Below are 22,314 nucleotides of genomic sequence, written 5' to 3'. Positions count from 1 at the left end.
TTATAACTTCCTATGTATATAGCAGTCTATAACAAGTTTCTGGTTACTTAAGTTCAAACACATTCTAAAAGCACTACATTTTTACTCTCCTTTCCATGTTTATGTATATGATGCCATATTTTAATCTTTTTTTAAAAGACTTTATTTATTTATTTATTCGTGAGAGACACACACACACACACACAGAGGCAGAGACACAGGCAGAGGGAGAAGCAGGCTCCATGCAGGGAGCCCGATGTGGGACTCAATCTCCGGTCCCCAGGATCACATCCTGGGCTGCAGGCGGCGCTAAACCACTGCGCCACCGGGGCTGCCCTTAATCTTTTTATTTTCTGTATTCCTTGATTAATTTTTGTAAATATAATTGATTATACTAATTTTGCATTTTAACCTTCATACTAGCATTTTAACCTTCATTAACTTGTTACCTTTAATGTATGTTTGCTTTTACCATTAAGATTTTTTTCCTGCCACAATTTTCTTATTTCTAGTTATGGCCCTTTATTTTCCACTTAAGTCCCTTTTATGCCAATTTAGTGGTGATGAACTCCTGTAACTTTTATTTGAGAAACTTTCTCTCTTTCAATTCTGAATGATAGCCTTGTTGGGTAGAGTATCCTTGCTCATAGGTTTTGTTTTGTTTTGTTTCCTTTCAGCACTTTGAATATCAGGGCTATTTTCTTCTGGCCTACAAAATCTCTGCTGAAAAAATCAGCTAATAGCCTTAGAGGGTTTTCTCTCTCCTGCTGCTTTTAAGATTATCTACTTATCTTTAAATTTTTCCATTTTAATTATGTGTCTTGGTGTGGACCACCTTGGCTTTAGCTTGTTTGGGGCTTCCTGGCCTGGATGTCTATTTTCTTTCCCAGATTAGGGATGTTTTCAGCTCTCATTTCTTCCAGCAAGTTTCTACCCCTTTCTTTCTCTCTTCTCCTCCTGGAACCTTTATAATATGAAAGTTAGTATGTTTGATATGGTCTCAGAGATTCCTTAACTTATTTTCATTTTTTAGAATTTTTTCTTTTTGCTGTTCAGCATGGGTGCTTTCCATTACCCTGTCTTCTAGCTCACTGATCCATTCTTCTGCATACTCTAGTCGTCGTCTTCTTTTTTTTTTTTTTTTTCTTTTAAGGTTTTATTTATTTATTCATGAGACTCAGAGAGAGAAGCAGAGACATAGGCAGAGGGAGAAGTAGGCTCCTTGCAGGAAGCCCAATGTGGGATTCAATCCCTGGACAGGGGTCACACCCTGAGCCAAAGGCAGACACTCAACCGTTGAGCCACCCAGGTGTCCCTATACTCTAATTTTCTGTTGATTCCCTCTAGTGTGTTTTAATTTCAGTTATTGTATTTTTGGCACTGACTGGTTCTTTATTATATTTTTTATTTCTTTGTTCTGAGTTCATTCAGTAACTTCTCAAGTCCTATGAGTATCTGTGTGACCATTACTTTGAACTCTGTCAGGTAGTTTGCTTATGTCCATTTTGCTTAGCTCTTTTTCTGTGGCTTTGTCTTGTTTATTTATTGGAACATTTGTTTGTCTCCTCATTTTGTCTAACTCTCTGTGTTTGTTTTCATGTATCAGGTGGGTCAGCTCTATCTCCTGATTTTGAAAGTAGCGGCCTCATGTTGAGAGCATGCTTATGGTGCCCTGTAGCACAATCCCCTCCTGGTCACCAGAACCAGGTGCTCCAGGGATATCCCCTGTATGGGCTGTGTGCACCCTCCTGTTATGACCGTGACTGCTGTGGACACAGTGTTGGGTAGGGTCTGCCCCTAGCACAGTGAGCTGAGAGGCCTGGTTCCAGGTACTATAGGCATGCTGGTTTGTGGGGTTAACTCCCCAGTCCCTGGGGAAAGGTTTGCTTTGAAAGGACATTGGTTTTGGCAAGGGCTGCCTATCAGCTGTTGTGGGGAAATAATCTCTTTGAGGGGGTTGCTGGTCCCAACTGAGATCACCTGGCCAGTTATGGTGGGACAGGAGACACTTTGGAGGGGTGCGTTCTGGGGAGGGTGAATTATGGGAGATGGATCTGTTGAGGAATGATGGGGTGGGGCAAGTGCTGCTAGCAAGTAGAAAGTTTCAGAACTGGCTTTTACAAGTAAATAGCCACACTCTGGTTTCTCTTCAGATGGCATAAATCTTTCGCCTTTTACAAGTAAATAGCCATCTAGGCTGAAACAGGGCAAGAAAAATGGTGCATATCAACACTTCTGTTCCTGGAGAAAGCTTCTGCAGGTTCTTGTCCCTTTAGCACACATTCAAAAATCAGTCAATAGATCTCCTTCATGTATAACCCAGGCACTTTTCAAACTAGTTCTTCTGTGTTGGAATTCATGGTGAGTAATAAGGCATGCTGGCTCTTTAAAAGTGGAGACTTGTTTTCCTATAACACTGGCTTTCCTGGAGTTAAAACCTGCTGATTTTTAAAGCGAAATGTTATGGGGGGGGGGGGATCCCTGGGTGGCGCTGCGGTTTGGCACCTGCCTTTGGCCCCGGGCGCGATCCTGGAGACCCGGGATCGAATCCCACGTCGGGCTCCCGGTGCATGGAGCCTGCTTCTCCCTCTGCCTGTGTCTCTGCCTCTCTCTCTCTCTGTGTGTGACTATCATGAATAAATAAATAAAATCTTTAAAACAAACAAAAAAAAGAAATGTTATGGGGGCTCATTTCAGTGCAGGCACACAGGGATGGAGGTGCCCATCCCCTGAATCCCCTTATTCCTCCATGCTTGTGATATCCCTCCCACTTGTGGGTAGCTGCAACAGTAGTTTGATTCCTACCATGCCTCTTCTCTCATACCCTTCTTGATATGACCTTCTTTTTATGACTTTAGTTGTTATAGAAGATCTGTTCTACCAATCTTAGATTATTTTCAGAGTAAGTTGCAATATATTTAGTTGGTATAGCGAGGTATATCCGTGGGGGTAGTGAGCTCAGTATCTTTCTACTGCACCATCTTTACTCTCTATGATGGTCTTTAAAAAATTCATTAATTAGAACATGTCACTTAGCTCATCTCCTCTATTTAACACCCTTAATGGATCCTCCTTGTACTTTAAATAAAATGTGAACTCCTTTGCATGCTTTGCATAATAGAACTTCTGATATCTCAGCATCACCTTGATACCCTTGCCCCTCCCCAGATGATAGGTATTCTAATTTTTTTTTTTTAAAGAGTGTGTGGGCAGCCCAGGTGGCTCAGCGGTTTAGTGCCACCTTCAGCCCAGGGTGTGATCCTGGAGACCTGGGATCGAGTTCCGCGTCAGGCTCCCTGCATGGGGCCTGCTTCTCCCTCTGCCTGAGTCTGTGCCTCTCTCTCTCTCTGTGTCTCTAATGAACAAATAAATAAAAATCTTTAAAAAAAAAAAAGATAATGTGTCCCTTCCTCAGTATCTTCCTTTATTTACTCAGCAATTAGAAGTCTGTGTCTCCTAACTTTTTTTAACTTCTCCTTAACTTTTTTAACTCTGCCTTAAAAATCACCTCCTCAAAGATATATTTCCTCAGTATTACATATAATTAGGTTTTCAACATCCTTGCTATTCTTCATGACACAAACCATAATTTATAAATATACTTTTCTTTGTGCAATTAATTTAGGGTTCTCTGTCACTAAAAAATAAGTTATATAAGGTCAGGGAACATGTCCATCTTATTTCTCAGCATCTATTCACTGCTTGTTATAGTAACTGATACTTGGTAAGCAGCCAATAAATATTTGTGGGCTGAGTGAATGGATTACAGTTATGCCTCCTTTCCCATTACTAAGATTACTTATCAGAAGTCACAAAACAAGATTGGTCTCAGTACTGACTCAGTTACCCTACTTAATGATGAGGTCACATGATCTGTTTTACTGTACCTTTCTTCAGGTATCACCACTGTCTTGACAATGACCACCCTCAGCACCATTGCCCGGAAGTCGCTCCCCAAGGTCTCCTATGTTACAGCCATGGATCTCTTTGTATCTGTTTGCTTCATCTTTGTCTTCTCCGCTTTGGTGGAATATGGCACCCTGCATTACTTTGTTAGCAACCGGAAACCAAGCAAGGATAAAGACAAAAAGAAGAAAAACCCTGTATGTATCATTTCCCATTGGGATCATTGAAATTTTTATGTGGAAAGCCACCTGGTTTTGTTTTGATTTCGTCTTAGCCTGTCTACAACCTAAATCTCAACACCTTCAGCTCTAAAATAAAAACAGAATTTATGAGTTTGGCTGCATCATAAGAATTAATTTTGGTCATTATTTACTTGGGAGAGACCTGATTCACTAAGACAGACTCTTACTCTCTTCATTGCAGAGGGATTATAAACATTGCAGAGACATGCATTTATTCTCTAGTTGCTGTTATTCTAGGTTTCATTGTCATCTTTCTGTTCCTTACTATAATATTCTTAAATTATTGGTGTTTTAAATTAACATTTCCATTCAAGGCTTTCTACTAGGAAGCCACAACAAACACTCTTGAAGTTTCAAAGATCACCACACTTTTGCAAATAATTATGTGTGTGTGTTTTATCACCAGAGGATTACCGTTGGTTTCATATTCAAAATGTATCATTTTGTTTTTAAATGAAATGGATCATCTATTGTTTGGAGAAGTTACTTAGCCTCCCTGTGTCTTTGTTTTCTCATATAGAAAATGAGCATTACACTATATATATATATATATATATATATATATATATATATATATATATATTAATTAAAGGGCTGCTGTGGTAATGAAGGTAAAAAGCATCACATGGTACCTTACAAATTAAATTCCTTACCATTAATAGTTGTGATCCTGGTTGATGTTGATGATGTTGATGATTTATATAGTTTCAGTGATTTGGAAAAAGGTAGGATGACTTCACCTTGCCACGAAACTTTAAATAGAGATGATAAAGGACAAATATACAAGCTTAATGCAATTATCCTTTAATATGGATGTTGGAAAGAACAAGTAGCTACCCATTTACACACCTGAGTATAGAGGTTGTCTGGTTTCTAGGAAGCTCCACGAAGTTAAAGTCTGTTCCCTTCTAAGACAGAGACAAAGGAAGTCACACTAGCTTCCCGAATTTATAGGCTCTCCTGGTCTACCAAAAGGGCCATGAGAGAGCCTTGATAGTGGCTAGCTATCTGACCCACCAGCTTTGGGGGGACTAAATTATAATGAGGAAATATAGCTAATTCTAGATTATATCATGATGGATCTCAAGGAACCCTGGTGAAATTCTACAAATGGCATATATTTTTCTGAATTTAAGAATCTGTAACAGGTAAAGAAAAAAAATCATTAATCTTGATAATTAATACAAAAAGAAATGTTTATCCTTAATTTCCCAAATATTCACTATGCTTTATGCAGTTCTTTCCTTCCCTGTCTGTTTGCCTCTCTATCTTTGCATTTTTTCTATCCTTATTTTATTTTCCTTATTGTGTTTTTTAAATTATTATTTCTCCCCATCCTTCACTTTCCATTACATTTTTCCCCAAGAAAAGGGTTTTATGACACTCAACATTATTATATGTCAGCATTAACAAGGATGTGACAGGGTGAGCTTTTAAACAAGAGTCTTCAAAAAATGCCCCTATGCCTTTTCTAACAGCTATACCTTCGCAGAGGGGATTAAAGGAACTGAAAAAAATCAAATTACCTGAAAATTTTATGGATTTCCATCTTGTAAGCCAATTGGATGATTCATCACAACTAGAAAGAACCTAAGCTATGAATGAGAAGCTAAAATTTCATTTTTCCATTAAATCTGCCTTTTGGTTCATTGTGTTAAGATTTACCTATTAAGGCCTCCTTGGTATTAATTAGAAAATAAAATCACAGTAGTTTTATACAGGGAAGCCAGGCAATGGAAAGCTTCTTCACAGGTGAACAACACTGGCTTTTGCAGTTAGATAATTGTGGATTAATTTACTGAAATCCCCAAATTCCATTTTCTAACTTTATTCCAAGCCCAGAATTGTCCTTCTGTGTTTATAATTTCAGTTCATTTTACTATGTTTTTAAAATGTATTTTTAATTTATCTTATTTTGTCTTTTTCTTTTCCTTTTTCCTTCTTTTAATTAAAAAAAAAATGCAATTCTCTTTTCTGTCTACAAACCCAAAGCTTCTTCGGATGTTTTCCTTCAAGGTATAATGTTTTTGGAATGAAAATTCACTGCATGCAACTGCTGAATTTAATTATTAACGCTTACATGGTGTTTCAATTTTTTTTGTTGTTTTTTTAGTGAATAGATATTTAAGTATTCTACGAGAGGTAAGACCTTTGAGATGAAGAAAGTTCTATAGATTTCTAGAGTTGATTTGTCAGCCCTACACTAATTCACAAAGGTTTTACCCTATCAAGCTATAAACTCTATGGCATGTCATTGGAAAAGAGTGCCTCTTTAAATATGAAAGCCGAAAGTTATTCTCTTTTTTTCAGATAAAATTCACTGACTGCACCTACCATATATATGTAACTGTAATCCTAATTCAAAACAGGATTGTTTTTTGATAAGTAAATTTGATAATCTCCATTGATCTCAACTCTACCTATCAGTTCTATAAAAATAATACTCTGAAATCCTTTAAGTTATAATACCCATCCCTTCTTTTTAGGGCAATCCAGGGCCTTTGGGCTCTATCATGCAATAGTGCAATGCTATTTATTTTCCCAGTTGAATTCTGATAACTTACACAGAGATACTAGGATTTGTATTTATAATATCATAAAACTAACTCTTCCAAATTAAATTAATCATTGAGATTTATAGTACTTTGATAATTAATATGGCAGCAACGATTAAATTATTCAATTAATTGGTATTAGTTTCTTCTCAAATGGTAAAAAAGGTGGTAGTATTTTTTTTTCTGAGTTTTCACTTACATGTAGGTGAACATTGCTGATGTTCTGAAGCTTCCAGATGCTGAATTGTAGACAAAGCACTATATTTCTTCAAAACATAAGCCATACTATTTGTGGTATTAACTCAGAAAACTCCTATATTTATGCAAATTTTAACATTTTCTTTTAATAGCATTTAGTACATTTGCTCAGTGTAATGGGGTTTACTATTTGTGTATAGGTAAGCATGACACAAAATTTGAGTTCAAAATTGATGCATTTTATTTCTTTGTTCTACTCACATGCAACACCATTAAATGCCTTCATGTAACCAACCTCACATCTAATATTTACTAGAATAAGATTCCATGTAGTTGTTTGATTTAAATCTTTAAACTTTGAGTTCTTTTGGTGTTCAATCTTCTTGCTATAGCTATTAGCTTGATGGTATTATTTTCAGCTGCACTGCTTAAGCTCAAACTTTGAAATCTGCAAATGTGCTATCCTTCTAAGTTCAATTTTACCATTGTAGATCACGATTTCATAGCAATTCCTGAGTACTCATTTTCAGATTCATCATTCACCTTGGTGACATTGTGGAGACCTAGTTTAGGATTTATCAAATATCACTAACTACTCTTCCCTACCCTTGTCTCAGGCCCCTACCATTGATATCCGCCCAAGATCAGCAACCATTCAAATGAACAATGCTACTCACCTTCAAGAGAGAGATGAAGAATATGGGTATGAGTGTCTGGATGGCAAGGACTGTGCCAGTTTCTTTTGCTGTTTTGAAGACTGCCGAACAGGAGCTTGGAGACATGGGAGGATACATATTCGTATTGCCAAAATGGACTCATATGCACGGATCTTCTTCCCCACTGCCTTCTGCTTGTTCAATCTAGTTTATTGGGTTTCCTACCTTTACCTGTAAAAGAGGTATGGGTTTAATTGATGTGGGTCTTATTCACTAAATCTCATGGAGAGAAGATGTCCTTTCTAAGTCTGCTTAAATAATCCCTTGTGTGGTTTACAATAATTTAAATTTGTTTCTATGTTCTTAACCCTCTAAATTGTATTACTGTCATATTGTTTATGCCCAACTCTCCTGTGGTAAGTGTAATTTGAACTAAAATGTTTGCTGTGTTTCAAATCTGCAAGGCAAAGTGAAATTAGAGCAAGAACACTGAAACCAAACAAGATATTTTTCAGCTACAATGATTAAAATAGTGGAAGCCATGACTACTTAACAGTGGTGGTGTCCTTAATCAGTTCAAAATACAATTAGATGCAAAAGGTCCAAAACTGTGCCCTGTGCTCATTTGGGGGCAGGTTGTAGCAAACTTGGTCCCAGTAGGATATCTCCCTCATTTGAGAAAAACCACAAGTCACTTTAAATATAAGAGCCTAGACTAGAAATCTATTATACCTCTATCCCAAGATAGGAAGAAAATTTCCTCCATATCACATGTACAATGATGTAAATATTTCAGTAGCATAGAATGCTTCAAGTTTAATGCATGCATCTCTTTAGAGCCAAAATAAATGAATGAAGTTAACATCATAAAGCATTGTCTTTTATTCTGTGACTTTGGGCCATCAAAGAATTGTGAATGTAATTATAAGGGTTTGGGTTTGGAATTGGAGGGAGGAATTTTCTCTACCTTCTCCCTCAAGCATGAAGATTCGAAAAACTTATTTTTTTCCATGTAGGACATATTAAAACAATTTAAGTAAAATATAGACTGAATAATTGACATTTGCCATCTCTAAATATGCCCAATTTCATAGAGTACAAAGTAATTGTATGTGCTTGCAGCTATTTTTTTCTTCCTTTTAGGATGATAGATTAACAGAATTTATTCTCCATCTCAAGATCTGCTTCTAGTGATTGTGAGTGCCTTGTGGGCAGAATCCTTGTCATTTCCTCTTTGGGTCCTTAGCACCTTATATAGTGCCTGGCACATGGTTGGTGCTCAACAGATACAGTTTGAAGTGAATTGGCTTCATATGCTTCTGTGAATCTCTGAGCCAGCTGGAACCAGTAATACATCTTTTCACAAAGGCATTGCCAAATGTTATTTGATCTTGTGAAAATTAACAGAAGGATCCAAAGACCTTTGTCTAAACTAAATTTTTTGATAATGAACAAAAATAGCCAAAGTCCATACTTCTCTTAAAATAATACTTAAGTCCTATGTTTATGCATAGAAATGAGTCTACTAGGGCATAATTAGAGTTTGCATATTTTTTTCCAGGTTTGGGGATGAGTTAGCTTTGACCCATCCACAATTCCACATGAAGACATGACAGGCAAGAGCAGGATTCATACCTGACTGGTGTTCAGAATGTTTTATTCTATGCTCTGTTCAAAAAAAAGAAAGTACAGAAGATTAATTTTTAAAAATTGAAAGAACAGATGAATGATTTACATGGAGGTTGAACCTCTGACTGTGGCCTCATTCAACTATGTGACAACCACATGAAGTGGTTGTACCAGACTTCAAACATGAGTTGAGCTCACCTTCATGTACTCATCCTGAATCCTTATTTTTCTAAAATAGCATCCTTTGTCAGTTCTTCTTTGTGGCATCATTTTCCTAAGTTAAAATTCAATCATAGCCAGTATAACTTGATAGATAATCTAAAGAGTAGAAAAGAAAGAGTGGCTTTGTTATAAAACCATGTAAGGTCCTCATTGAGTCATCTGGGTGAATCTTGAAACACATTTAGCTGCCAATTTTACACACCTTTAATATATCAGTGGTCTAGTATATAACCTCAAACACATGTAAATAGAATTAATTATTTTCATGTTTTGAATTGTTAACATATTTAATGTTGACTCTTTGGGAGAGTTGTTGGCAAATTTTCAATGGTGAGAAACATTACTGTCAACTTGAAATGTATTCTGTAATGGGGACACTCAAAAAAGCTAGCTTTCCAATGTGTGCATAGTACTGGCAATATGAATATATATTATATGTAATCTAATTCTTAATTATTAGCTGCTCCCCATCTATGTATTTGAAAACCTTTTCACAAAGGGACTTGCCTAATTATGTGGACTTTTACAATAAAAATGCTGCATTCTAATTGATGGTGGCATGTTAATGGTCCAGCTAGACTTGTTTGTTGTAAAGATTGTAACCCCTCCTTCCTGTAGCTTTCCCCAGTACTGCCTTCCCTTTATGTGAACTTTATTTGTGGGCAGTATGATCTTAGTATGCATGGTATTGTTCCTCACTTCAAAGAAGTTAAGAGCTCCATATTTGGAGTATGGAATGGAAATGGAAGGAAGAAATATCACCAAGTAAGTAAAGCTCAAACCTGTGTACTTCAAAACTTGTGGTGTGGCTAAGAACACGGACATTAGTGTCAGACATAATTGGGATCCCAACTCTACCATTTACCTGTTATTTGACAATTGTCAATTCATCCTTTATAAGACTCCATTTTACTAGCTAAAACATATAGTAATGCCGTCCTATACACTAGCACTCAGCAAATGGTCAAAAGTGTCTTCTTTTACTTCCAGGGCCTCTAATATTCTGCTGCCATGATCCTCCCAACTCCATCAGATTGGCTTTCCTTTAAAAATCCAGCAATACTCATGTATGTCTTAAGGTGACACTATAGCATGTTTTCATTTTTAAGGAGTGTTTGTATTGCAAACATTCCTTTAAACTATAGGTTGAAAAACTGAGACTCTTTTGTTGGGGAAATCATACACATTAGTTACTTTTAAGGCCAAAGAAACTTTCTCTGTGGCCCCCAAACTTAAAAACATAGGGAGACATGCTTCAGGGACAGTGTCATATTTTTTTGAAGTCCTTTGAAATTCTCAAAAGAAAGTAACCTAATCCTTTACAAGCACTGCTGCCCTAACCTTCCTCTGCCTCTTTCTTTTGGCTCTCATGGCTGCCTACATCCAATTTAAACATCTCTTTCTCACCTTCTAGACATGTTACAAAAAAGAGCTTTCACTTAGGTTTTGTCTTCTGTCTAACTCAATGCCCTTATCTTTAGCTGAGTGCATATTCATTATATGGCCTTCACCCCCCCCCCTTTTTAAGTCTCAATAGTATTCTGATGAGTAGCAACAATTTTTGTCTGTGACGAAGGTCAAATTAACCAAATGATGCAGTCTTTGGGGATTATGTCAAAAATTGCTATCTCTATGCTTTGTCACTATGAATTTTTGTCAAATGTGTAGGAGAAAGGGAGAATGGCCTAGACCTAAAACTCTGCTATATTTTTTTAGTGCTGGTTGAATTGCTCAAAGGTCACACAACCAGTTAATGGCAAACCTGGGAGAGGCATCTGACCGTTATGCTTTCTACTGGGTCTTACAATGTTTCAGGATTTGGAAGTAAAATTCTGAGATATTTTATCTTTCTGTTAATGCCAAACTTGCAGATGCTTTCTTTCTTTGATCTTGACCTCACTTTATTTTATTGCAATGAGACAAATTTTAGAATACCCAGCAAAAGAGGTAAGATGATAAATTTTGCATTTCTTTTATTCTCTACCTAAAGTAATGATCAATTGATATGTTGTACCTACTGCTTTCAGAATTCTGTTTGAAAAAAAGAGACTGCCAGTTATCTGAAAAATTCCAGACTCAGAGTTGGCCTTTGTCCCTCAGGGCTTGAGACAATAGACAACAAAAGAGTTTCCCATGGTTAGTCTCAATAGGCTCATTATTTTTACTATATCAGGAAAGTGGTAGGATTTATTTATTATTTCTTGTTCTGAGGTTAAAAATCACAGACCGATTATAAATGTAGTTGCAACTTTCTTCACCCAAATTTGGAATATAAATAAAGGTTTTCCCTTATTATTTGTATAACAAAATGGCAAAGCAGGGGCTCTTGTTCCAATTTACCTCGGTTCAAATCCAGGTCCTGTCAAGACCTATTATACCTGAAAATGGGAATAATAACAATGGCTTATAACTCATAGTTTTATTATAAGAAGTAACTGATTTAATACCAAGAAAGGACTGGATAGTAATAATTTTCCTCAGCACATATATGTAAGATCAGAAAAGAAAAGGCAAATGATCATAGTTTAACTTACTTAAGAATAATGATCATCATTTATGAAGTGAATTACTATATATTCCCATTTTGTATAAATAATAAATATAAATAATGAATAATATCTTTACTGACATACCATGCTTGGGAAATTCATTCATGTACATAGAGAAAATTACAGAGCCAAGTATTGGTAAGTAACTATTCCCAATTAGAACAATATCATTTAAATCACCATAGATGATACACATAAAGATATACATGTAGATATCTTCTAAAAAATAAAAATAATTTTCCTTAAAAACATGGAAATGCCTAATTGGACTTTAAATATGCATTAAGTGGTATCAATAACTGTATAATTTCATTTAATATGTTTTTCTAATATAACTAAGCCAATAAATTATTTTGTAGCTAAATTTATAAAATCCTTAATGAAATAAACATGGGGATTCACTCATAATTGAAGATTCTTGCCAAAGAGAAAAAAATGTCACTGGACCAGAGATAGAGAATTCAAGTCATATCAGGGGATTTTTTAGATTTATTTAATATTTTAGAAGGAAAGGGAGAGAGAACTTGGTGGGGAGGGGTAGAGGGAGGAGAGAGAATCTCAAACAGACTCCACACTGAGGGTGGAGCCCTAGGCAGGACTCTATCTCATAACCCTGAAATCACAACCTGAGCCAAAACCAAGAGTCTGATGCTTAACTGACTATTCCACCCAAGTGTCCCACATCTGGAGATTTTCCTGACAATTCCTATCGTAGGAGACTCAGTTTCATATGTAAATAAGGGCATTTGGTCCTTTCTAACCCATCTTACTTCTATCACTCCTCTGCTAATGTTATTGATGCTATCTAATATTCAGATTTTTCTAAACTGTGTCATATCTCCACACAGTTGCCTAGACTCTGTCCAATTTCCTTCTTGAGTCTTTTCCAAAATAGTGCCATATTACTAGATTGCCTTTCTCTGTTCACACACTGAACAGTCGCTAATTAAAGAGTCTACCTAGCCCATGAAGCCTTTCCAGCCGAAAGTATGATAGGCTATTTCTTCCAGTACTTAATGGGATTGTTGAGTAACCTAATCCTAATGTTTACCTCAGCTAAGTAAGTACTTATCTTATTCAATCCTCTTAGTAAACAAAGTTTAAATGGACAATTCTGTGACAAGAATCTAGTATAAATAATTCAGCACATTTGCATCTTAAATCAAGTTATCTTCTATGTCCCTGCTATAAGTATATAAATTTGCCTTTTAGTTTTTTTTCTGTTACTTGTATTATTTATGGGTCTAAAAATAAGTCCCTTATCAAAGAAGTTTTGATTAAGCATCTATAAAATCAATTTTATATAAAGCTTTCAGTAAACACATATCAAGAGCCTTACAAAGGGCACTGTGACTATAGGAAGAAATAAATTTTAAGGCATTCTCTGCTTCAAAAAGCCCCGTAATATGATAGAGGAGTCAGATAAGAATATAAGTAACAATAATGGAGCTGCACTGAATAGGTGCTAGTAGAAGAAATTATTAGTCTAACTGGATGAAACTAGAAATATTTTCTCTGTAATACAAAGCATTCTACCATATGTGAGGAAGCCCCATTATTGCTTTAAAGTTTTCTGAACACTAATGAAAACTTTGTAGAAACTTTGAAAAGTATGAAAAACTGCAAAGAAAAAGATACCCTTTATCTACTAGCAAGAGTTAACCACTAAAAGCATTACTTTTTCTTTATCTAGTGAGATAGGTAATAAAGGTATAAACATGATACGGATGTAGGTATAGATATAGATCTGTTTTATAGTCTGCAGTCAGGCATGTATGTATGTATATATGTAACAAATATTTTCTGGCATTCTATTGTTATACCATACAGCTGTACCATAATTTATTTAGCCAGTCCTTATTCTGAAAATTTATGTTATCTCTTATTGTTATAAATAATGATACAGTGAATATCTGTATTTACCTCAGGCACTGTATATATATCCCACTATTTAAATAGAATAAATCTTTAAAAGTGGTTTACTAAATAAAGTATATGTATTTAACCGAGTCCTGGCAAAAGTCAGATGGTACACTCAAAGAGAATAAATGAAGAAAAATTAATCAAGGAGTTATTCACAAAGATGTAGGCAGTGTTAAATTTCACCAACCAAAGGATGGTATGGTACCATGGGAAAGCCATTATCATCTGGATTGGTTTCCTACTGCCACTGTATCAAATTATCACACATTTAGTTAATTTAGAACAGCACAAATTCATGATCATACCTCAAAGTCCGTAGTCTCCTGGCTAAACTAAAGATGCTCTCTGGGCTGAGTTCCTTCAAGGGAGAATTTGTTCTTTGCTTTTTCCAGGTTCTGGAGGTTTGCTGCATTGCTTAGCCAATGGCCCTTTTCCACCTTCAAAGCCAGCAATTATATCACTCCAACCTCTGCTTCCTCCATTGTATCTCTAGCTCTGACCTACTGCCTTCCACTTTTAAGGACCATTGTGACTACACTGGGCCCACCTATATAATCCAGGATAATCCACTCGCCTCCAGGCTTTAAACTTAATCACATCGGCAAAGTCCTTTTTAATAAGTAAGGCATCATATTCACAAGTCCTAGGGATTAGAACATAAACATCTTTAGGGTATCATTATTCTGCCTACTACATCATTCTAGTCCTGAAAGTGCAAGAGGAAGGAGTATTGGAACCTAAAAAATGGCATAGAATAGAAGCCACCTAACAGGAGCTGTGAATTTGCATAGAATAGAAGCCACTGCCAAATAGTGGCTAGGCAGAGTGGGAGTGTGGGAACAAACACTCAGATTTCTCTCCTCTCCTACCTAAAGCATCCTACTGGTCAAACCAAATGGAAACTAGAGGGCAAGGAAACTCATATAGTGTGGGCTAGAGAGATTAGCCTCATGGGGAATACCTCATGGTGAGGAAGGCTGGAGAACAGGTCTAGAGAAACAAATTATCCAGCAATCTCCAAAAATTAGTACATGTACTGCATGATAAAGCTTCTTCATTTGTATCGTATCATCCAAAACTCTGAATATAAAGGTTTAATTTAGATCTTTTCAGTTGATGCCTAATCCATTAAAAAAAGTAGTTTTTTTAAAAGAGATTTTTATTTATTTATTCATGAGAGACAGAGAGAGGCAGAGACATAAGCAGAGGGAGAAGCAGGCTTCCTGCAGGGAGCCTGATGTGGGACTTGATGCTAGGACCCCAGGATCATCCCCTGCGCCAAAGGTAGATACTCAATCACTGAGCCACCTAGGTGCCTGAAAAAAAAATTAGTTTTTAAAAAGAATCACATTGGAGTACTAAAAACCAATATATTTTAACCATTCTGTTCAACATGAACAATTTTCAAATTGGCTTTATAACAGACAAGGAAATGCCTTCAGGAAACTGCTTTTGGGTAGTTAATGTGAACTAATAGCTATGGCCCTCTGGTGAGCCCCATGGCAAATGTCCAAGTCATTCAGTGATTTATAGGGCAAAGCAGCCTGGAGCTATTTTAACAAAATGTGGACCTTCTGAGCCAATATTTCTCATCTGCTATTGCTCAGTTTAAAAAGAAACATGGTTTCTGAGTTACGGGTACCCCAAGGGTATAATTCTATACTAGGTTGGAGCTAAAATTAGCAAAGCTAGAGTCCTATTTCTGTAAATAAAATTACTATAGGTACAATTGAAACTTTATTGGTACAATTTAACCTAAAGTGACTACAAATAAAACCAGATGGAAAATGGATCAACTTATAGACCCTCTGAACCCAAGGTCCAACAGGGTACAAGACTATGACTTCCTTATTGAACAGTGCCCTGACTCCTTTGAAAATAAGAAGGAACTGAGTCCTCGTGAAGACTTACTGAATAGTAGTGCAATTATACTTGATACTTGAATTTAGTTCCTTTCTGTTTTAAGCATCTACTGACTCCTGTCTCTCTTCTTAATCATTTACTTTTTTCCCCCAAAACACTTGATGCCTTTGTAAAGTAATGAAGATACAATTCAATTCAATAAGTTTTTTGAGTACTTGCCATCTGCCAAGCACTGCACTGTGCTTTGGAGATATCATGGTGAAAACTATTGACATGGGTTTTGTTCTCATAGAGTTTACACTATATTTCAAAAAAAAAAGTATTATAAAAAAGGAAAGGTATAATCACAAAATCTTTACCTTTCTTTAAATCATATGTGTGTGTGTGTGTGTGTGTGTATGAGAGAGAGAGAGAGAGAGAGAGAGATGCCTTAAGCTGGTTTTCTTTTGTTAATTTTAATATACAGTTGGTCCTTGACAATTCGAGGGTTTAGATACTGACTCCCTCTGCAGATGAAAATTAGCATATAGCTTTGGACTCCTTCAAAACTTAACCACTAACAGCCTGCTAATGTTGACTAAAGTCATACTGATAATGTAAACAGCCAATTAACATATTTTGCATATTATGTATTGTATTATATATTGTATTCATACTGTAAACTAGAAAAATGTTATTTGAAAAGTCATATGAGAAAACATATTTATAGAACTATATTTATCAAAGCAAACTGTGTACAAGTAGATGCAAATAGTACAAACTTGTGTTATTCAAGTTTCAACTGTATTGATATCTTTTCTGTCTTTATTTATATTTATAAGATATAGATGGAAAATAAAACTAGAAGATGGTAAATCATTGGGTTTCCCCAGAATAATATATTATTCATTTAAAAACCCCATTAAAATATTATTATTCAGGACACTTGTTAACAAAATTATAAAAGACTATTTAAGAGAGACTACTGTAATGGGGGCTTTGCAGTGGGAGAAAGATGTAGAGTTCAACTACAAATACAAGAACAAGTGGGAATTTATGGCCAGAGTACTGTAGGGCTCAGTGGATGGAAAATTACAAAGAGGACACATCAAAGCTTAGAGGGATTTTTTGCTAGACTGACTCAAAAGGTTTTTTGCTGAAACTGGGCAATGCAAAGATGAATATACAATTTCAAATGAAGACACAGTTTCCAAAGTTGAGCCTATTTGAGATAAAGGGCTCAGAGCTGCTGTACTAAAGCTTGGTCAAGGAGAGAATCTTTGCTAGTACCTAATAGAGTAGTGAATTAGTTTTTCTTTCAAAATTGTCATTTCTGGGGATCCCTGGGTGGCGCAGCGGTTTGGCGCCTGCCTTTGGCCCAGGGTGCGATCCTGGAGACCCAGGATCGAATCTCACGTCGAGCTCCCCGTGCATGGAGCCTGCTTTTCCCTATGCCTGTGTCTCTGCCTCTCTCTCTCTCTCTCTGTGTGTGACTATCATAAATAAATAAAAATTTAAAAACAAAAACCAAACAAAATTGTCATTTCTGGAATATATAAGAAGTTACATAGCCAACATGCATTTCTTTTAAACATGTACTGATTTTTAGATATGGAGATGTTACCTAGGAACTAAACAGTAGAGAATCTTAAAGTGCTCTGAAAAGTGTTTTATGTTAAATTGTTGACCTCCTGTGCTCACTTTGGCAGCACACATACCAAAATTGGAATAATACAGAGAAGTGTAGCATGGCCCCTGTGCAAAGATGACATGCAAATCTGTGAAACGTTCCATATTTTAATGATTTCACTCATGTATGGAATTTAAGAAGCAAAACAAACAATCATAGCAGGAAATAAGAGAGAGGCAAATCAAATTGTTTAGAGAACAAATTGATGGTTACTGGAGGGGATGTGAGCAGGGCGTGGGTTAAATGGGTGATGGGTATTAAGAAGGGAACTTGCTGTGATGAGCACAGGGTGTTGTATGTAAGTGTTGACTCAATAAATTATACACCTGGCACTAATATTACACTGCATGTGAGCTAACTAGAATTTTAATAAAAACTAAAATAAATAAACACAAAAATTGTTTACCTCCCCAGTTTGGCAGTAGAGAATTGGTAACATCTATTAAAGTAAAAAAATTCCTGCTACTGCCATGAAAGCTAAAGCTTTCAGGCTTGTGTTGAGCAATGATAGAAATTATTTTACATTACAAACTAGTGCACAAGGGCCACCTATAATGGCAAAAAAAGTATGGTATTGGAAATTTACTAGGTAAGTAAAAACCATTAATTCAGAAGTAAACATCTGGTCACAAAATCCTTACTCCTCCCCAAATTTGCAAAAAGTATACATGAGGTGGTCTTTCTTGTAAAGCTACAAACATCTTAAAAGTGGGGCTACAGATTTTACCTCTGAATCTTTATTAAAGTGTAAAAAAGCCCTCACCCCAATAGGCAGTTGATGAGAATTTTCAAAATAAAATCTGAAAAATGAATGCTACTCACTATGATTCATGAAAATTTCATTTAAAACCACCCATATATGTAAATATATTTTTATTTTTTAAACAGATTAATCAGAACGCTATTTTTTAATAATTTATGTCTTGAAACCACTCAAATGCCTATCAGTTGCAGAATAGATAAAAAAAAAAGCAGCAAAATATTCATACAATAGCATATTCTACACTACAAAATTTACAACAATCAAATAAACTACAAATAACAACATGATTGAATCCACATCTATAATGTAGAGTAAAATGCCAAACTCAAAACAAGAAAATTTTAAGTTCCATTTACATAAATTCAAAAAGAATCAAAACTAATCTATGGTGATGAAGGAGAATTCTTACAGGGATGGGGGAGGAGAGGATTCCTGAGCACAAGAGATGCCTCTGGGAACTGATAATACCATTTCCAGATCTATATTCCATGTACATAGGTAGGTCATAATTTTTCTATAATTTGTGAAAATTATTTAATCAGTATCCTTTTCAGTATATATATTTATTTAAAAAAACTCAAAAATACTTAAAGGGATATAACTACATATGTACATTTTTTATATATATATCTCTATAAACGTTATTAATCTGCCATAAAAATAAGATCTAACTGTTGGTTGTTAAGCTAGGGGCACAATATAAAGAATCTTGATAAAAAATCAAACCAATTTCTAACTCTATTTTTTGCAACTAACCAGCATTGTGACCTCAAGGAAAAGAGAGCAGGCTCAAAATATTCTCATGAGAAATCTGGACCACATTAATTCTGGTTTACCTTTTATAACTTATATAAGGTATGAGTCGAATTTCACATAAACATCCCAAGTACAAACAATGCCTTTGAAAAACAACAAAAAGATTTGGTTAAGGTTTAATAGTTGGAAAATATTCTGTAAGATATATGAACAGAATAATCCAGTTGTTGTGGAAAATATATGTATATCCAAAGACATAAGTAGCCTTTATGTCCTAATTTAAGAGAATCATGGGGGTGCCTGGGTGGCTTAGCTGGTTAAGTGTGACTGTTAATTTTGGTTCCTGTCATGATTTCAGGGTCATAAGATCAAACCTTGCCCGAGCTCTACTGAATTTCACACTGAGCAGGGAACCTGCTTAAGATTCTCTCTCCTTCTCCCTCTGTCCCTCCTTCCAACTCTTGCATATATGCATATGCACGTGCACTCTCTTTCTCTCTAAAAAATAAATAAATAAATAAAATAGAGAAAGAATCATGAACCCTCACCAAATAATTTTTTTTTAATTTTTAAAATTAGGGTAAAGTATACATAACCTTTACCACTTTAACCACTTTTCATTTTAAGTAATCTTTACCCCCAGTGTGGGGCTTGAACTCATGACTCTGAGATCAGGAATCACATACTGACTAAGCCAACCAAGTACCACCAAATGAGGACATCCTAAATGTTGTTTTCCCTCATGTGTGCTGTATACATTTGCCAAGAAAGAATTAGGTGCATAAAAATTAATTGCCTCTGTGACACACAACCTGAAATCACTGTTTTCTCAATTTACAGTTCTGGTGGCTGTGGGTCCATCTCCCCTGACCAGAGTCACATGGCCCTCTGGCTGTGTCTAGATTTCAGCTTCTTTGAAAGCCAGCTCCCAAAAAAGTCATCCAATAAGAATCAAGTCTTTTGCCATTCATCTGAGAAGGAACTACAAAAGTCACTCATATTTAAAGCAAATCACAACCTGCAGCCTCTCTGGGATCCTAACTCTTGGCCCCCAAAATAATTTTTTAGTATGTACCCTAGTGAATTTTAAGTCAGAAAATTATGAAGATAACTTCCAAATTTGGTAGGCAGAATATATATAATCATGAATGCATAGATGGATAGTTAGGTAGATGATAGATATAACGAAAAATACTAATAAAAATCACCCTCTGAGTTTTCTAAAATCCTTAGCTGTGCACATGATTTAATAATCAGGAAAGGGATATGTTCTTAAACTAGAGAATTGCTATTAAATTAGGGACAAATGGGGCTAGACAAGGGGCCTCGGAAGCAGGCTCACACAAATCCCAAAAATGCTGGTAAGGAAACCAGAGATAAGGGAACAAGCTAGAACACTCTGCCTTAAGGTGTGGGTGGGAGGGTGTCTTGATATAACAGCTACTTGTAACTGACAAAATATCATCAGACTCCAAAAAGGAAGTAAGCCATTAAAGATGTTATCTCTAGTCCTTACTCAAGGGTGATATCAGTGGATATGTTAAAAGGATTTAGGTTCCTGATTAGGCTCTTAATAAAAGACCAACTCTGCAAAGCTCTCAGTGGCAACCCTGTTGGGATCCCATCACTCCTGAGAGCTTTCTCTGTATCTTTACTTAATAAACTTCTATCCCTTTACTCACTCTCCCGTGTCGACTCTGTAAGATAGGAACCAAGCTCTCCCGTATCACTATGATAAAAATCTGGATTTTTAAAAAACATTATATGTGGTCAGGATAAGAGTTTTCTTAGAGAACAAGAAATTCTACCTAAAAAATCATCACCAGTAATGCAGAAGACGGTGGTACATAGATAATTAGTCAGAAGAAACAAAAAGCTTTTTTAAATGCTAACTGTTCTAAAAACCATAAGTAGAGTACATCCACTTTCTGTTGTTGTTTAAACACATTCCCATAGTCCTTTACTCAAAGCCCTTCCTGTTTCAGATGGTGTTTCAGAAAGCTATTTGAAGACTCTAGCTTCTTCTACACACACACCTCCCTTTTGATTCCATTTTTTTGAATTATTTTTTTATTTTTAAAAATATTTTATTTATTTATTTGAGAGATAGAGAGAGAGAGAGAGAGAGAGAGAGAGAGAGCAAACACAGGAGCAGAGCAGAGGGAGAAGCAGGCTCTCCACTGAGCAGGAAGCCCAAAGTGGGCTTCATCCCAGGACCCTGGGATCATGACCTGAGCCGAAGGCAGACATTTAACCAACTGAGCCTCCCAGGCACCGCTCCATTTTTTTTTTTTTTTTTTAATACAGAAAATGCTATGGGAAGCACCAGTTTGGGAGACTGGAGTTCTCTATATTTCTATCATTAGTGAAGCACAAGTGGCAATAGTCAATCTATGTTCCACCCTCCCACGGTGTGTTTTTTAATGTTTCTGAAGTGACAGGACCCAAAAACTGGGTCATGGTGGCCCTTATCCAATTAGTCACAGTCACTCTGCTATAAGGCTGATGAAAGGACATTGCAACATTCCACTTCCCTAATGTGGGCTGATTAAGGATGATTAAATAGTGTGTTTTTCTCTCCACAGTACCCACACAGATAACAACGTGATGTGTTTGAAGAGGATACTGTGGAAGGTACATATTGACTTTTTAAATATTATAGAATCTCACAGCTTACAAGGACCTTAAAGATCATCTACTTCATTCAGTAAGACCTTTTTATTCAATTACCCATTCACTCAAAATATTTATTAATCATTTACTAAGAGCTAGAATTAATATTCCATGCTGAGGACAGAATAGTAAATAAATCACAGAAACTTGCTTCCTTTGTAAAAAAAAATTAAAAATATATATGTAACTTATTTACATATAAATTTATTTAATAAATATTTTTGAGTACCTGCTATGTGCCAGACATTGGGAAGTATTATGTCTCTAATAGTAAACAAGGCTGTAGCAAATGCTATGGAGATCCATATTTATCACGCACATCCAGTGTGTCTTGTGTAATGGCCTTACCTTTAACTGTCAGCTCCTAAATTTCTTTGACTAAGGGCTTTTGGATCAGGGGAATTAATTTTGTTGTCTACACACAGGCTAAAAATGTCAGGGAATTAATCTCTACTCTTCCACTCACTTGCCCTTCCTCAGATGCCTTCAACTAGTAACTGGTGGGAGCTGGTGGTTAGGGTGATTAACCACTCTGGTTTGTCTGGGATTGAGGGGATTAATCAGTGCTACTACTTAATGTTTAGGGAAACCAGGATAGTATGTGAACACACAAACTCTCTCCTAGGATGGGGTAACTCTGAGGTGCAGATTTTTCACTGACTCCCAGAGTCAGCATATTATGCTGCCACCTCAGCATATTAAATTCGACTAACCTACAGTAGTAGTGCACT

General features: G+C 36.0%; 1 protein-coding gene and 1 non-coding gene across 3 annotated transcripts in view; both read left to right on the top strand.

The window, feature by feature from the left end:
• Positions 1-9,935, top strand: part of GABRG2 (gamma-aminobutyric acid type A receptor subunit gamma2) — a 105,503-nt gene extending 95,568 nt beyond the window's left edge. Inside the window, exons 8-10 of one of the 2 annotated variants that reach the window (XM_026007611.2) lie at positions 3,877-4,082; positions 6,120-6,143; positions 7,498-9,935. In XM_026007611.2, the coding sequence (XP_025863396.1) occupies positions 3,877-4,082; positions 6,120-6,143; positions 7,498-7,773 (506 nt within the window). In that variant the 3' untranslated portion in view covers positions 7,774-9,935. The remainder of the gene's footprint in view (positions 1-3,876; positions 4,083-6,119; positions 6,144-7,497) is intronic. The other variant, XM_026007619.2, reaches the window with a different exon arrangement.
• Positions 9,936-17,394: 7,459 nt separating this feature from the next.
• LOC112929014 (U6 spliceosomal RNA) lies at positions 17,395-17,501 on the top strand. The gene has a single exon (XR_003236837.1). It is a non-coding gene; the product is annotated as a U6 spliceosomal RNA (small nuclear RNA).
• Positions 17,502-22,314: the final 4,813 nt, after the last annotated feature.

The sequence above is a fragment of the Vulpes vulpes genome, chromosome 4 (genome assembly GCF_048418805.1).
Source record: "Vulpes vulpes isolate BD-2025 chromosome 4, VulVul3, whole genome shotgun sequence".
Taxonomy (NCBI): domain Eukaryota; kingdom Metazoa; phylum Chordata; class Mammalia; order Carnivora; family Canidae; genus Vulpes; species Vulpes vulpes.
This window is presented reverse-complemented; position numbering and strand designations above follow the sequence as displayed.